The 16,069-nt window shown below is 40.2% G+C and overlaps 1 protein-coding gene across 1 annotated transcript; it reads left to right on the forward strand.

The window, feature by feature from the left end:
* The first annotated feature begins 10,681 nt into the window (after window positions 1-10,681).
* On the forward strand, window positions 10,682-15,101 carry LOC142050527 (cryptic protein-like). Its single transcript, XM_075079217.1, has 6 exons — window positions 10,682-10,932; window positions 11,443-11,492; window positions 11,607-11,783; window positions 12,675-12,789; window positions 12,894-13,003; window positions 14,977-15,101. The coding sequence occupies exons 1-6, from the start codon at window positions 10,820-10,822 to the stop codon at window positions 15,099-15,101; spliced, it is 690 nt and encodes a 229-aa protein (XP_074935318.1). The 5' UTR covers window positions 10,682-10,819.
* The last annotated feature ends 968 nt before the right edge of the window (window positions 15,102-16,069 follow it).

Raw genomic sequence — 16,069 nt, forward strand, 5'->3', positions numbered from 1 at the left:
TGACAACAAATCACTCTTCATGTGGTTGTTATTTTTCTGGCCTTTACTCCCTACTAGAGGTTTAATTCCCCTTTTGGGAGCAATACAACTTACAACATTCCCATTTCCTTCCTCCAGCCTCCACAACGGGGTACCCCTTCCTCTCAGACATGCTACTCAAGTGTTTGGGAGGCTAATCTGTAAACTAGATGGGAGAAACTAATCAGATTGAAAGATAAGCTCTGCTGCAAAATGTTTTGTGCATCTACCTCCCTTTTTTTTTTTTTTGGTACAAATCCACAGGAAAATCTCTGCAAGACAGGAAGTTAAGCTGGAGTAGAAGCCAAGAGGTTGTAGCTCACAGTTTCACTAATGCCTAGGATGGACTTGTGTCATGCTTAGGCTGACCACTCCTTTACAGGCAACGTAAAGCTCACATTCAATCCCTCTTGCTCTACAATAGCGTCACACAGCAAATCTAGCTTCTCAGAACTGCGTTGAAGCATGGTGGAATCCTGTGGTAAAAACAAGCCTGCATCATTAATGCCACCCATGCTAGCATTGCCCTGTGTGGTCTGAGCACCACTCACATAAAACAGACAAACAAACTGTATCTAGTATATGTAACAGTAGTGTAACTGTATACAGCCTACGTGTTTTGTCACTTTGGTTTCTCAACCAAAGTGGGGTATACATTATTTTCCATTTACTTTCTTTGCATCACTAAAGCGGTCCCTGTGATTATTTTTAAAGTGAAATTTCTTCATCAGGCAACTCATTGTCTAATATTGCAACACATTGCTAAGAGTTTCTAAACAGAGTCTTTCTGAGATGGCAACCTATGCACAAGGAGTCTTTTCACAGTTGAAGGAGAAGCAAGGCATGCAAAATTTGTAAAGCAGCTGAAAACCCCTTCAGGAGAACCCTCCAATATCTGCCTTCCCATGCACAAGACTATGATAGGCAAAAGCAGGGGATGTTAACCGGGAGGAGGGGTACACACCACTACATTAAAGCGTTAGCACTGGGGCACATTTGAGAGAGAGAGAACAGAGATTGGATGCTCGAGAAAGAAAAAAAAAAAAAACAGACTAAAGCTCAGGCTTCTCGGGTAAGTCGTTGGTAGGTCAGTGCTTTGAAAAGTGGCTATTCATCTCCCCTTTCCTCCTTCATTAACTTAAAACCATGAAGCTAGGAGTTACTCTAAGTACTTATGATCTATAAACTTTATGAAGCAGAGACTTTCTTACTTGTCAATATTTCGTTGCACCTACCCCAGCAAAGTGCTAGGTAATGGTGAGGCCCCGGCTGACATCTACTGAATTGAGAAGTGGTAATGTCCAGCAGAAATGTAAAATACAAACTGTATTGACTGAGCCTCAGGACATCCTGATGAACTTTCAGCCACTGCGGTAAATTCCTGCTAATCTGCCAGCTCATTCAAGTGCAGGAAGGGGTGAAAAGCAAAATTATCCCAAGCATAGTACTTTTCTCGACTTTTGCACAAGTGGAGGAAAGCAAACCCACTTTGATACTCTGTGTGTGCAGGAAGACAAAGACTAGCCTCAGGGTTAAAGAAGAGGACAGCCCACCCTCGTGATACAAATGCAGCTCTGCAGAACTCCAGCCACTACCTACAGAGTTAACATAGTGGCGTGGCTTCACCTCAACAGATATGTATGTACTTGTGGTATTTTTAGGGAAAACACAAGCTAACAGGAGACAGTTCTCTCAAAGTAAAATCACAGTGAAGACCAGACACACAACAATTATTGTGATTAGTCACTCAAGGTCAGGCACACAAAGATGAGCATTGGATCAGATCGCAGTCTGGACGTTAAAATATGTCCAAGAAAGCAGTGCTAGACTAAATATTTTTTAATGTATCTCTGCATCTAATTTATAAATTCACTTGCTGGATGTTTTGCAGTAGTTAATAGATGGCAACCATAATTTTGATAAGACCACAGAAGACATGTGCATGCAAGTACAGATTTATCACTGTGGGATCAGTGGGCATGGGTGCTTCAGTGTTATTAGCCCCATCTGCATGAGCACAATCCTTAGCTAATACAACAATTCTGTACATCAGAGGGTGAATCGCGATGACATGGCTCCTTCACCTGTATCAGGGATTGTGTTCCTCTCCCACAAAAGTCTGTGTTTTTATTCTTGTGGACAGAATTCATTCTGTTGAACAGATTTAACCTATTACAAATACACACATAGCCAGAGAAAGGACTGTGGAAGAAATTTTATACCACTAGAGAAATATCAACACAATTTACTGAAAGAAGAAAGCATTTTTTTTCCTGTCAATTTTTATGTCTGGAAATGAAGGGCAGTTTTCCAAATGATAAACTGTCATAGGCCTCTGGAAACCTGTGCCCCTGTAAAAACAGGAAGATTGAGCAGAGAAAATGGTAGATTTTCACTTAAAGAGGAAGTTTATAAGTGTTCCCAGAGCACCCATTAAGCACCAGTTGAAATTAATTAAGCTAGGCCAAATTTCATCATAAATGTTCAACACACACTCATCTCCAGCTATAAAGTCGTCCCAAATTCGCAGATATTTTCTCTGCTGTCATTGCCTGGGATTATGTTTACTGCTTACTAGCATTCCCCACCTATTTCTTTTTCATCTTTAGCCAAACAAAACTGCATTAACAAAATTCACATGCACCATGTTCTCGTTTCAGGCCCCTGGAGACTCAGGACATAGTTGTAATCTATTAAACTGGTTCAATCTTTTTTTATCCTAAAAGGTGGCTACAAGCAAACACTGCTGAAAAATCACCATATTTACAGAAGTTTAGTTTTCTTCGTCATTCAGGCATGGCATATGCAGAGGAGCTAAGCACATGGATGAAGGTTTCATTTAAATACAGTTATATCAGTTCAATGTTATTGCAAGGCTGCCCTCTATGTTTGATTTGCAAAAGGTCCAAATTTAAATGAAATAATTAGAAACTTGAATCTCTTCTCTGCTGTGAATGATGACTTGAATGATTTGGGCAGCACAACTGAGACAGAACTCTGTGGGAGAAGCAGCAAGGCAGGAAGCTCATAAAAATCAGCTTTTCTGACCCTCCAGAAATTACAAATATACATATGTATATCGCAGTGTGAAACTGCAGCTGGCATCCTCTCTTGTGCCCTTCATCGTCCTTATTATCAAGCAAACCTTTGTGTTCTGGAAAAATCTTCTATCAATTTGCCATTCCTGGCTTCCAGAAATTCCTTCTCAGAACATCTGATGCTAGATCAGTCACACCATTAATATATCTGCTCACAATAAGTCCATGTTAGATGACTGAGATTGTTTCTACCCTTTTGGCTTCAGGGAATTACACTAACAACTTTCATGCCATAATCGCTGGTTTCTGTGGCAGAGTGACTGACATACCATGCCAGCGTAACATCGTTCCTAACCTGCAGAGTAACCAGAAAATTGGGTTTTCACAGTGCATCTCTCAAGTCTTAACAAACAAGTGCCATCAAGCAGAGTTTGTCATAGTTAATGTCACTTATAACTGTTTTTTCTCCTCACCATATAGCTATGCTTAAAAAAAAAAAAAAAAGAGAAAGCTTTACTATTTGCAGACACTTAGTAACAGACTATGGAGCTACAACAGTCACTTTTCCTCAAATCTGGGATCACTATTCCCAAACCAAAAGGCAAAAGTGATGTCAGAAGGCTAATCCCCAAGCCAAGCATATGCTGAAATGTGCTCTGTCGCAACAGCATGACTCTACCTGCACAAATCCCACTGTTGCTTTTGCTTTAACCCACGTAGATCCCACTGTCAGTGCAGTACTCTCCAGCACACTGGAGTCAACCACTGCTGAAAGAAAGATGGCTCCTATCCTTCTGCAGCCCCACTTGTGATCTAACTGTTTAAAATAACCCTTATATTCCAGACTTCACTCATTTGGTTTCTAGTTTGTTCTTTATCGTGGGATTTTTGTATTCTTAGAAGCAGCTCACAGACTGTCCCTAACAAGCACAGGTTAGAAACTTTAAAAACTGCCTTTGATACAGCAATCCATTCAGAGTGCCTGGATGAAGATATTAAAGTTTGGCCTGTTGACAAAGGCAGCTTTCCCCAAGCATCATTACATATGTGCTAGCTCTGGTACAGAGTTCTATTTTAAAAACGTTGACCTATGCAGCTTCAGTTCAATTCATGCAGTTCCCCAGTTAGTATGGAGCAGAAATGAAGCCATTGTAATGGCAGAAGTTCATCTCCAACACACTCCTCACAGAAAAGCAACCTGGAGCACAAGCCATCTGCAAACAGTGGCACATGCAGCACATTTTAAATTGTTGGCCTGGGGCCGAGCTGGAACCCAGGCCTGGCACAGGGGACAGAAGCCCTTAAGTGGAGCAATAGACTGGAGACAAAATGAAGGCCTGGACTGCTGAGGGCAGTATAAATTATGATATGGTGTTTTGTTTCTATTTTAATTGATACTAACATTTAAATGTTATTAACATAGATTAAAATAATCACTGGATCTCTCATTTTTGCCTGCCATCCCTGGTGCCTACAAGGATATCTCTCCAAGAATTGTCAGGCTTGTTCCTTTACACATATCTCATCACCAATACCCAGATTTGCAAAGTGACTTTTATATAAATATCTATACATACAAGCTACTTTCTACTTTGTATTTGGAACGGTGAATTCAAGGAAGAGAAAAAGAAGGGTGAAGCAAGACACTATGGTTTAGGATTATCTAATAGCGCATAAAACCTGAAAATATGTCCTGCCCACCTCTTTCCTTCAATGCCTGGCTCCCAGCCACACATTCCCTCACCCGCCTATATGTCAGCTCCAGTACTTACTAGACCTCTTGCTGAGATGCTTCAATTCATAAGCCAGAAAACTAGCCCAGAAAAAAAGGTAGATAGGGTTATTCCAGATTAACAGATGGATTCAGCTCCATAAGCAGTCGAATGCCACTAGAACCAGTGCAAATCTCAGCACATGCTTGACTTGGGAACTGGCCTTCTAACATTGTCTCAGCTTCAACATGTAGCTTCATTTTAAAGAAATGCCAGCATCCTTGGCTAGCTTGAAGGTCAAAGGCAAGATCTATACAGGGGTTTCCATCCCTGTCCCCGAAATATGCTGTGGGATTATTTCTTCATCTGGGACTCCTTCAAGACTGCTATGAAATTCCTAGTTTGTGTCATGCCACATAAACACAGAAGGCTTCCTGGGGTCATATTCTACTGCAGCACTGTTAACAACAGGCTAAACCACACTGCAATACCTCTGAACGAAAACAGCAGGGGAAACACCTGACAGCTATTCAACCTTTGAATTGCTTCTGTCTTTACTGCGAGGGTGGATCACCTGACTGAGTGAAAATTTAACTCTGGTTTCAGCTGACAGCACCTAACAAGACTACTGATCCAGGTCAAAATATGCCATTAAACTCAAGCAATTACATTTTCTATATGGAAAAGTTAGATTTTCAGATAGATGGCTACAGTAATTTTGCAAGAGAGATATAGGTTGAGTGCATGACTGCACTAATACAGTGTCCCCAAACGGACCCTTAGTAAAACAGCACAAGAATTGATAAGCTTCATGCAGCCAAAAAGAGCCTGTTCTTAAGCCTGAAATGTTGACACAGCTTCCTGAATGGTGGGCAAGACAGACACACACCTGATAGCATATGGAGGAGAAGTGCATTCAGCCAAAAAAGTGGTAAAGCTCAGCACTACTAACTTTACAAAAATACTTTCTGGGTCTCTGCAGAGCCTGAAGAGGTTAAAAGCATCATCTTTTCAAACTTCAAAATAAATAATTGTGCAAAACTTCCTTTTCCACAGTACTTCCTTTTTTCTTCAATACAATAGTAGAACTTCTTTTATTTGAAGAAGAAAAGAAGTCCCAGTCCTGCAGTCTCTTGGTGTTCCTGTTGATTCATTCACCAAAGAACCTTTTCCTCAGAGGAGGATAACAAGGATCTTCTTATCACTTCCCCTGTGTACTGGAAGAATTTTTTTTGTTTTGCTGTACACAAATGACATAAACTACATTCATTTTAATTACAAAACCCTTCCATTATCATATTGATTTTTTTTATCATGTTTAATGACTAACCATTAGACTCAGTAGAAGGAAAACCTACAGGATGCTCTGTTATGAGGCTGGGTTTATTCCATAAATTTATATCCATCTGTGACAGAGCATTACATCTTTGTACAGTATCTGCATAAGGTTCCCTCTCCAAGGGACTGCTGTAGTTGTTTTCTTTCATTCAGTCATATGACTCCCATCTTGTTTGTACTAACCTTAATCTTTATGCTGTCAGAGAGATGCGGGATGACTGCTCTACTCTTCTGTATTAGTCAGTGCTAATAGGAAAAGATCATAGAAGGTGGTATCGTTATCATGTGGATATATTGGATGTGGTTATTTCCTGGGGAGGGGAACAACAGTTTAAATTTATTAACTGAAATCTGTTTACAAATTCCACGGTCAATTTAATCTGGTATAAATCAGCTCTGCTATAGAAAGGGGGCTGGCTGTCGCATGGCCGTGGCTGCTTATCCTTGCCTCCTACTTCTGCCAGCACTAGTGCTTACACGGCGAACCCCATCAGGGAACTGATCCAGATTAAAACTAATTTTTTTTTTTTTTTTTTGCCAGCTGAGTTTTTATTCAGATAAACTCCCTGCTCCAGCTCACTCATGGCTGCACAAACAGTAAGGGCAGTGTGAGGGAGGCAGTATGAACAAATAGCCCATGGTGTAAGACAGAGGAGTACTCCTTCTTTTAGCAGCAGCAGCCGTATATCCTGCTTAAGTTGATCATGGACCTGTGTTATTAGTGGTGCCAGTCAGTGTATGGATTATCTTATTTTCCTGCTTCGTGCTTCCTCAAGTCAAGTAGTGGCAGATTCCAGCTAAACCAATGCAAGAGATTCTTAGCCTGGAGTGAAAAAAGCTGCTTGGGGCATTTATACTGCTCATTTGAACCATTGCAAGCTCTTGTGCCTGTGTATGACCTCCGCTTCATATGTACACAGAGATTAAAAGGCAACAACAGCAACCCCTGCATGATCTTATAGGAAATTCCTGACACTAATGAGAGCTGCTCTGACCAGCCCGTTGAGAAAGTTCTGTGACACAATAAAAGTTATTCAATCTGACTGTGTTTAAGTTTTACATATCCTTTAGAAAGCAAGAATGCCTGAGTAGCTGTCAGAAGCCCTAGTTGCAGCTGTAGCCAACAAAATGAGTTAAGCACACTCTGAGAGCTCCCAGCCTAGACTACCTAGGGTCAGCCCTTTCCTCAGAGAACCATAAGTCACCCAGGCTGACGGCTTTGCTTCACAGAAGTCTCTATTCCCAAGATTTCAACAAATGTCCAGAGCTGGTAATTGCTTTCCACTGTTTTCCGTAATACTGTGCGTAACTGATTTAACATTGACAAATCTGATTAGAGATCTGGTCCTAGCCCTTAGCTGGTATTTGGGAATGTGAAGCTTTCTAGTCAGCAGGCGCTTTGGCTTCACTGGCCATCGCTGAGCTTTGCATACCCCTGAGCAGGCTTTTCAGCATAGCTCCCAGGAAGCGAGGGACACCCACATTTTCCTCATCCTTGTTTCTTTTTTTCCCATTGCTACCTCCAGTCCTTAGCCATCTATTGATCCTGAAGCTTTTAGAAATACTGAGTATCTACACAGGAATACAGTTGGTATGAAACACTAATATACCAAAAAACAGTACATACTATCCACACTTCGTCTTTCAGTGTAATGGTCCACTTTCACATTGGGAAACAGTGCCAGGAGATGTAGACTACAGACCTACAGTTCCCTGGATGAGTGCAAGAGGGGTCATGTGGACTAATGAGTTACACCATGTCTTCTTACAATCCTTTTCCACATAGGCTACTTGACCTGCTGTTGGAACTAACAGTATTAAAGGCCCCTGACTAATGGTTAACCATGTCCTGTGTACAGAGGGCTTGACTGAAATGCTCAGGACCAGATCTTTGCTTGGCTCCACTCTTATCTGACTTGAAGCTGATAAAGGGGGTGTGTCTACCCTTACTGCAGCTCCTCACAAATCCCTGGGCAGAAGCAATCACTTTCTGGCACATTCTGTCAACACAAACAGCAGCACTTTTCCACAGTGTCATATCAATCTCACCTCTACAGGGCAGTCAGGCAACAGCAACATCTGAGCTATTTACCACGTCCCATTCCTATGTGTACCTTGCTGGTGTGGCTGTAGGGAGAAGGAAGGAAGGAACATGGTATCACAGTGAGAAATGTTTACTAACTACTTTACAGTTCCCCACATTGATAGCTCTTGCAGTTGCATGGATGACTTCTGACCTTAAACTAATGGCACAAGCTGTGAAAATTGATCAATATTTCTTTACCAGCATCCCCATTTTGAAAGTTACCTTCAGTATAGGGCTCAGAATCTGATACCCGGAAAGTCTTCCCAGGAGAAATATATCGACACTGCTTTTAGTTTAGAAAAAACAACAACCAAAACACCACAACAACAAAACCAAAAAAAAAATCCACAAAACCACAGTAAGTGTGATGTTCCTGTGTTTACCTACCTCTGTTTATTTTTAGTACCTTCAGTTTACAGGAAGAGGAAAAAACAACAAATTACATAAGAAATTATGGCATTTCGGCATCTGAATATTGTAACTTAAAGTGATACTACCATTTAGACCAAATTGAAAAGGAATATTTTGTTCCTAATATAGCAACAAAAAAGAGCAAACAAATGTAACTACAGCTGCTCTTTTTAAACTCAAAATACTAACCTTGATATACAGCTAGAGAACACAAACAAAACCAAGAAATTTTTGGATTGTAAGTATTTTCCACAAGTAAACATTTTCATATGTTGATAAAACATACACGTTTTGTAAATGCATGCAAAAAAGTATATCTCTCCCATTTTGTGTGAAACATCTTAACAATCCTAATTCAGAACAGCATCTGTTGTCACAACAGTACTTGAACACATGATAGGTTTTAAGCAAGCACCTAAACTTTAACAAGTTTAGTTTAGAAGTTCTTGTGAATCACAGCAGGTAGAGGCAGACAGCATAATGGTGAGAGTAATCTGTCTCTGCAAAACTGTTGCTATTTAAGACAGGAAAAACAAAATCCCTTCCTGAATTAGCATGTTGTGATTTTTATCTTAACATTCTTTCTATTAAATATCTTACCTACAGTGTTAGCATATAAATTCTTCTAGCGATGATTTAGCTGAATTACACACAAATGTACATTACAGATTCTCAATTCCAAAAGATATACTTCAGTACAGGTATGGAACAAGAATAGTGTCATCTAAATCAATTTAAACTAATAACAAACATAAAACACAGCATGAAACAAGTTACCATGAAGCTTAAGGAGTTAGCCTACGTCTACAAGAACTGAGCTTAGATCAGTTGGAGTCAACAGTTGTACTAGCACTAGAAAATGCTTTATCCACCAAGATGAATGCAGCTCAGCAGAGCCCTCCCTACAAGCACTCCCTGCAGAAACAGCAGTTTCACATCTCCAGCCATGTACTCCTCTTGTTGGAGATCTGCATCCCCACAGGAGACGTGAACGAGCATGTCCTCAGAACACTCTCCATCTGCTTCAGTGCCAAGCAGGTTGACTTAACTCAGAGAGCTTTCTTTGTAAATTAAGCCAACCTTTGTACCAAATTGGATGAGGGGTGTTGCAGTTTTCAAACCACTAGTTTAGACGAAGGAAAGCTGGCAAGTGTCAGCCACAGGGAGTTACAAACAAGAGATGACATTGTCTTTAGCTAGTAGAGCAATTTCTTCAGTGAAGGTCTGACCTATATGTCTGATGTGATCATATACCTAGCCAAGGTACCATTTGTACTAGCTTGATTTGCACTGGCAAAGTGAAAGCATCCCTCTTCCACGTGCCCCACCAAAACAAAACAAAGCTGTATTGCTGCAGTTTCCTGTTACAACTTAGGTAAAGGCCATGTACACCCTAGGCAGAGCCATTTAAGACTGCCCAGAGCTGCTTTTTCACCACTATCCAGCTGCAGGTCTTTTTGCTGATGCTGCTGAGGCATAGTAGAATGAGTGGTCCTAGCTCATTTCAGCACACCTGGTAAATTAAACCTAGGTATCTGCTGACATTGCGTGGACTCAGACTAGGAATACTCACTAATGGGTCTAATTTTACTAATAGTAAAGAAGTTTCAAAAGGTATTTCAAGAGTTTATTAACAGCTTTTGTGAGATAACCTCTGTCAAGGGCTACAAAGTACTCTTTGTAGTACTTTTGGTAGAATTCTCTAATGCAGGCTCTAAGGATTATCTGTGCTGCAGAGTGGTATGATTTCATGAAGCAGAGCACCCTGTGGAAAATCCGGGTAGAGACAAGACATGTAGGTATAGTTGAGGCTTTTTAGCCTTTGTTTTATACCTGCTGCAGTTTATTATATACCTATTTCAGTTCTGCAGACCGTTTTTTTCTTCCCTGCGCAGTATGTGGTGGTACAAGAGTTTTTTATGTTAAGAAATAAACTGGAGTTAAGGTCTTACTGCTTGGGCTTTTCTGTGGTCCTTAAGTCTCCCCCAGCAGTAGGTGCCCCCACTTTGCTCCACCCTTCAGCAGTGCATGTAAATGGGAGGCAGGCCAGGGAGTCCTAGCTCAGGGAGATGGTCCCTGCCTGCTAGTGCCTCAGTGGGGGCTCAGCTGGGAATTATGTCTTTTCGACGTTGTTATAAACTGGACAGAGAGAGAAAAGTTTCGTCTATCTTTCTGTCTCCTCCGCTTGTTGCTGTGTATGGTGTGAGGACTGCTGTATGCAACAGCCTTCAGTGAGGGTCTTTGGACCTCTTCCTTCTGCTCAAGCTTTCCTGGAGGATCTCACAGGCATTTCAGACTGCAGGAAAATGTACTGGGGAAATCATGTTAGGTAAGGCTGCCTCATCTCCTAAGGATCTTCTCCAGCGAGGCTGCTTTTCCGTTTAGCAGTGCTTTTTTTTTTTTTTTTTTTTTGGGTTGGTAATCACGCCAGGAAGCTGAAAGGAGCAAATGTACCTGGAAGTGCGGGTGAAGTGAAGGCTGATGTTTTTTCTCTTGCCTTTGCTGTTTTTGTAACTACTGGCAACAACCTAGCTGTGGTAAAGAAATGTACAGAAAGAGACATTTTGGGCTGGTTGTCAATCTGCAAATGTATGGAATCCGTAGCTTTCTGGAAACAAGCTTAATCTGTATGTCCCTGTTTTCTGCCCGCCCCCCACCTCCCCCAGTTTTCAGAAAAGCTTATTTTTGATGTGTTAATTCAAATTATTGCTGGCATAAAAAATTTATAGTTTATATTATCAATGGTTGATAAAGCTCCTTCCCGCCCCCCTCCCCCCATCTTTGTTTTGGTGTATGTGTCTTACGAGCACCAATTTATTTCAGCTCTTTGTTTTTGTAGAATTCTTTTCACTGTGACTCTTGTCTGGCAGGCTGTTCATTTGGGAAAAGGTAAGGAAAACTTCGTGTTTCCCCCCGCCCCCCTGTGTTCCTCTCGTACTTTTACAGTACGCATTTCTTCATTATGAGCTACCCTTCTCTTCCATATTTGCACTCCTTGTCAAGGCCGTGAAAAAGAAGAACGTGAAGAAGATGTGAGAATTCTCAATACCACAGCACAAAAGCAGCAGCCCAAGAACGAAGGGACTATTATAAGTGCTCTCAGTGACATGAATCAGAGTTATGAAAGCAGAAAGCAACAGAATTCCAGGGCATTGGTACCTTTCACTGGGATTACAGAGAGTAGGTAACACTATTTATTTAAACAATGCCATAAAATTGTTTTTAGAAGTATTTTGACTCGGTAATACTTTGACTGTTGTCCTGGAAGATTCCAGACGATTGGTTTTCTGTGGTCGCTCATTTAAATTATACCCATGGCTACTTAAGAAATGGTGATAAGTATTTAAGGTAGAACCTGTGATCTCTTACTTGAAAAAGGTGGTAATGGAAAACAGGGAATGATACAATGAATTAAGAAGGCCTCGGCCCCTGGATTTGCAAAAGTGCTTGTAAAACCTCGTCAAATTCTGGTCATTTTTAAACATTCGCCATATTTCATGACCAAAAATTATTTAATTAAAAAAAAAAATTGAGCTGTCTGAAAGCAACAGTACTAACAGGAAAAGAGGCAAGGACAGACTTATTTCTCCGCCCACATATGTGAAGTTTTAGATAGGTACTCCATCCCAGGAGTCTGAGAAAAGTTGAGGGGAGCATTCCCCTCCCCTCTACTAAACTAAGCAACTCTTCCCAGTAACAAAGCAGCCTTTCTTCAGAAATAACTACCACTTCCTGGTAACAATGCTCCGTTTCTTAGTATGACTGAAACCTGCCTCACATCAGAGTGAAATATTTCACTAAGTTGCTGCTGCTACAGGACTTGCCAGGCGTTACTTCTTGACCATCCTGTAATCCCTAGTAGTTTGCTTCTAATCCTTAACTAAACAAACTGGGCTTAACTGAACAAACACTCCTAACAGGCAGATAATTTTATTGTCTCTAAAGACAATAAAACTAGGTATCCTTAAGATCCTTTGGCAACTGGAGAGACCTGCGAGAATAAGTGAGGAAAAAGGGAGGTTCAGATGCTTACCCAGGATGCTTGGTAACCTCTGTAATATTGTCTTGTAGGTAAAAAACTGAACAGACACTGCTGCCAAAACGGAGGGACCTGTATCCTAGGGGCTTTCTGTGCCTGCCTAAAGCATTTCACTGGCAGATACTGTGAACATGATGAGAGGCAAAGGTAAAAAACAGACCAAAACCAGAGAAAGTGAGTGAGCTGCTCTGGATGGTTATTTTCTGTGGTGGGATCAGGGATGTACCAAATGTCTCTCTTGTCCTTCACAGCAACTGCGGCAGCATTGCCCACGGCACCTGGGTGCTGAAGGGCTGTTGGCTGTGTCGGTGTGGCTATGGTACTCTGAACTGTCTCTCAGAAATAATGCATGATAATTGTGGTAAGGAATGGCATCAAATCAACCGTTTTTATCTTGTGGGTAACAGAATTGCCCTCTGCAAGGTGGGGTACTCGGAGAATGCTGTATGTGCTCTATTTAGACTTCTGCAGTGGCCTACTTTGCTTCAAGGAACGCATTAGTAAGACAGTTAATAATACTGCTGTTACATGTACAGTACATCACATAAAATACTTTGAGATCTTTATAATCCTGTGCAGAGGGAAACTTTCCCCCATTTTAAATGAAAGTTACAGGGATTAAATGATTAAATCTCTGTTCCACAAAACCTGTGCGTGTCTAAGACTTCCCACTTAACCAGGATAATTTGTACAACTAGACTACATCCAAGCATACAAAAATGTTTCTTAGATGAGGAAAAACAGTAGCAGAAACCAGCGTTACACCAGGGAAACAAGTACTGAAAACCTGCATATTATTGCATAAAATAATACATAAATGGCAGAAAACTAGTCTTAACCTTATTTTATGGTCTGTACCTTAGTCTTCAAAACTTTCTTGTACAGAGTTCTAAGACTGAGCACACTCCACAAAAATTCTGTAGCCATAGTCCTTATCAGTGTAAAGTAGTAGCACCACCCAGTATCCTCAAATCCACTATATTACTTTAGGTCAAGTCTTTATACATCAGCCTGTAAAAATCCTTGTATGAAGGTTTGAGCATTTTTTTGAGAACAGTGTATCAGCTAGCATAAAGCCTTGAAGGACTGCTTCACAGGTACTTATTTTCCATTGAAAACTGGTTACTGAGATCCAGACAATTTTCAGTACTCTGAGGTGACTTGTTAGTTTAAGATTGTTTTACTTCCAGTGGCAAAGTTAATCCAAAATACTCTTGCCCTTCTCCATCCATGATGTTATCTCTCCCATCCTGTGCTATAATATACTTTCCTTCAGTTTTGCCAACATCGATGTTTAGCAGAATAAGAAAACAACAGACCTAAATAGCTTCAAGATTCATTTGCAACCCAAGGAACTACCTGCATCTTCTTTCCTGATTAGATTCCTATCTCAGCAACAGTGTGACTCCTGAGTTACACCACCAATTCAGAATTAAACACAAATTTCAAAACTTGAGCTTCTTAGATATGCCCTACAATGCCCTATATCCTCTAGGATATGCCCTACTGTGTGATAAGCCCACAAGCCCAAAGAAGTGAAATGCAGAGGAAATCTAATGTTCCCATCTTCGCAACTAAAAACAAACAAAAATAAAAATAAAATTAAAAAAAAAAAAAACACAAACAGAAACCCCACCAAAACCAAAAACCCACCACCAAAAACAATTTTGCCTTGAAGTCTTCTCTGTTGACTAATTATGTGAGGCACCCAACTTGCTTGTTAAACTCTTCAGAAGAGTAAATGTTCAAGTTCCCTTGGGTGTTCACCTTTGAATCAGTACTGTTGTTTCCCATTACAAGAGCGAAAGACATAGCAGGCCTCACCAATCTTAGTAAAAGCAGTCTACTGCTAACTGCTCTTGAGCTTAGTTTAACAAAGGCAATAAAGGCAGCAGTGGAGAATCATCGGCTCATCCTCTGAGCAGGGACTCGGTGGCTTTCACATGCATGGGGGTATGGCTTTCTGCTTGTGCTAATAAATGAAGCCCCTTCTTGTTAAAGGAAGGGTTAAAAGGCTGCATGCAGACTTGAGTGCATACCTCTTCTGAAGGTCTTGCTCTTGCTTTTGCTTGGTATTTACTTTTGATTATTCTGAGATTAATGCCTGCAAGAGCTGATAAGTGCTATCAGTTGCTCCTCAAACGATCATTGATGGGACATCTATTCACATCTCTCCCCTGAGAATAGCCTCTTTGATTGGCTTTAACAGCTGATACCTTTAACTTAAGTACCCGTGAGATGTCAGAAGACTTTCAAAGTCTGTTGAAAATCCTTATGTTTTAAAATTTACATATTTTACCCATTAACCATTTTATTCCCTTGATATTTTTTTAGAACTGAGATCAGAAAAGGAGGAAATTACCAGCCTATATTCTAATGGGCTAAGATTACAGCAAACAGTGTTTGCACTCACTTGCCTGCTCACCATCCTCCTGGAGCTCTGCTGCTGGCCGTTGTGAAACCGGACAAAGGCAAATATCTTAGGTTGACATAACCCTCACCATGAGTCATACAAATTTTTTCTTCTGTGAGCTGCAGAAGAGACTTTTACCTACATGTTGAAAGCAGATTAACATGTATTAGTTAATGCTGAAACACTTGGATTATTATAAATTCAGATTATATGAATATGAAGTATTTATTATTATATTATTATTTTATTACAACTATTAATGTCTGATTCTAACAATTCTTCAGTTCTAAAATACTGTTCTTCCAGTGGAAGCAAAAAAACCCCAATGTTCTGTGCCTTAGGTATTGTAAATTATAGTAATTTCCTTTGTACACAGTACAACTATTTTAACAAATAAAGCTGATTTCATTTCTGAAGAGCTTTCGTTTGGCTTTACTTAAACTTGAAAATTCTTATCTACCACATGTCATTGTATTGTATCCTGTAACAAAACAGTAAGAAAAGGGCAGGGTAGAATGAACAATCTGAAATTTTAAGAGATAAGGAGGGTTTTAAGGGTAGGTATATTTCAAACCTTAGGTTGCAGAAGAACTCTAATAGTTATATAGTCTTTCAGGTTTTATTATTATTTATTATAGCTAAATTGTACATATACATAATCTTACACAGGAACCATATGTTTCTTAAGAAAACATAGCTGATACTTATTTGTCTTTTGGGGGTTTATTTTATTTCACATCCTAGAAATACAAGCTCCTGCTTTTAAAAAAGGGCAGCAAAGAGCAATCTCTTTAAACTTTCTATAGGAAAACTGTCTTGATATATATACCATTTCAGTATGAGTGTTTCTAGGCTGTAAAATAAAAAATGTTTGGAACTAGTAGCTGTATTTGTAATGCAAGTTTATAAAACACCAGAAACGTGTTTGCTTAAAGAAAAAGAGGAATTGCAAAGAGAAGCTTGAAATATACCTTCACTCTTTGAATGTGGGCATACCGTACAGAAACTAAAAGA

The sequence above is a fragment of the Phalacrocorax aristotelis genome, chromosome Z (genome assembly GCF_949628215.1).
Source record: "Phalacrocorax aristotelis chromosome Z, bGulAri2.1, whole genome shotgun sequence".
Lineage (NCBI taxonomy): Eukaryota > Metazoa > Chordata > Aves > Suliformes > Phalacrocoracidae > Phalacrocorax > Phalacrocorax aristotelis.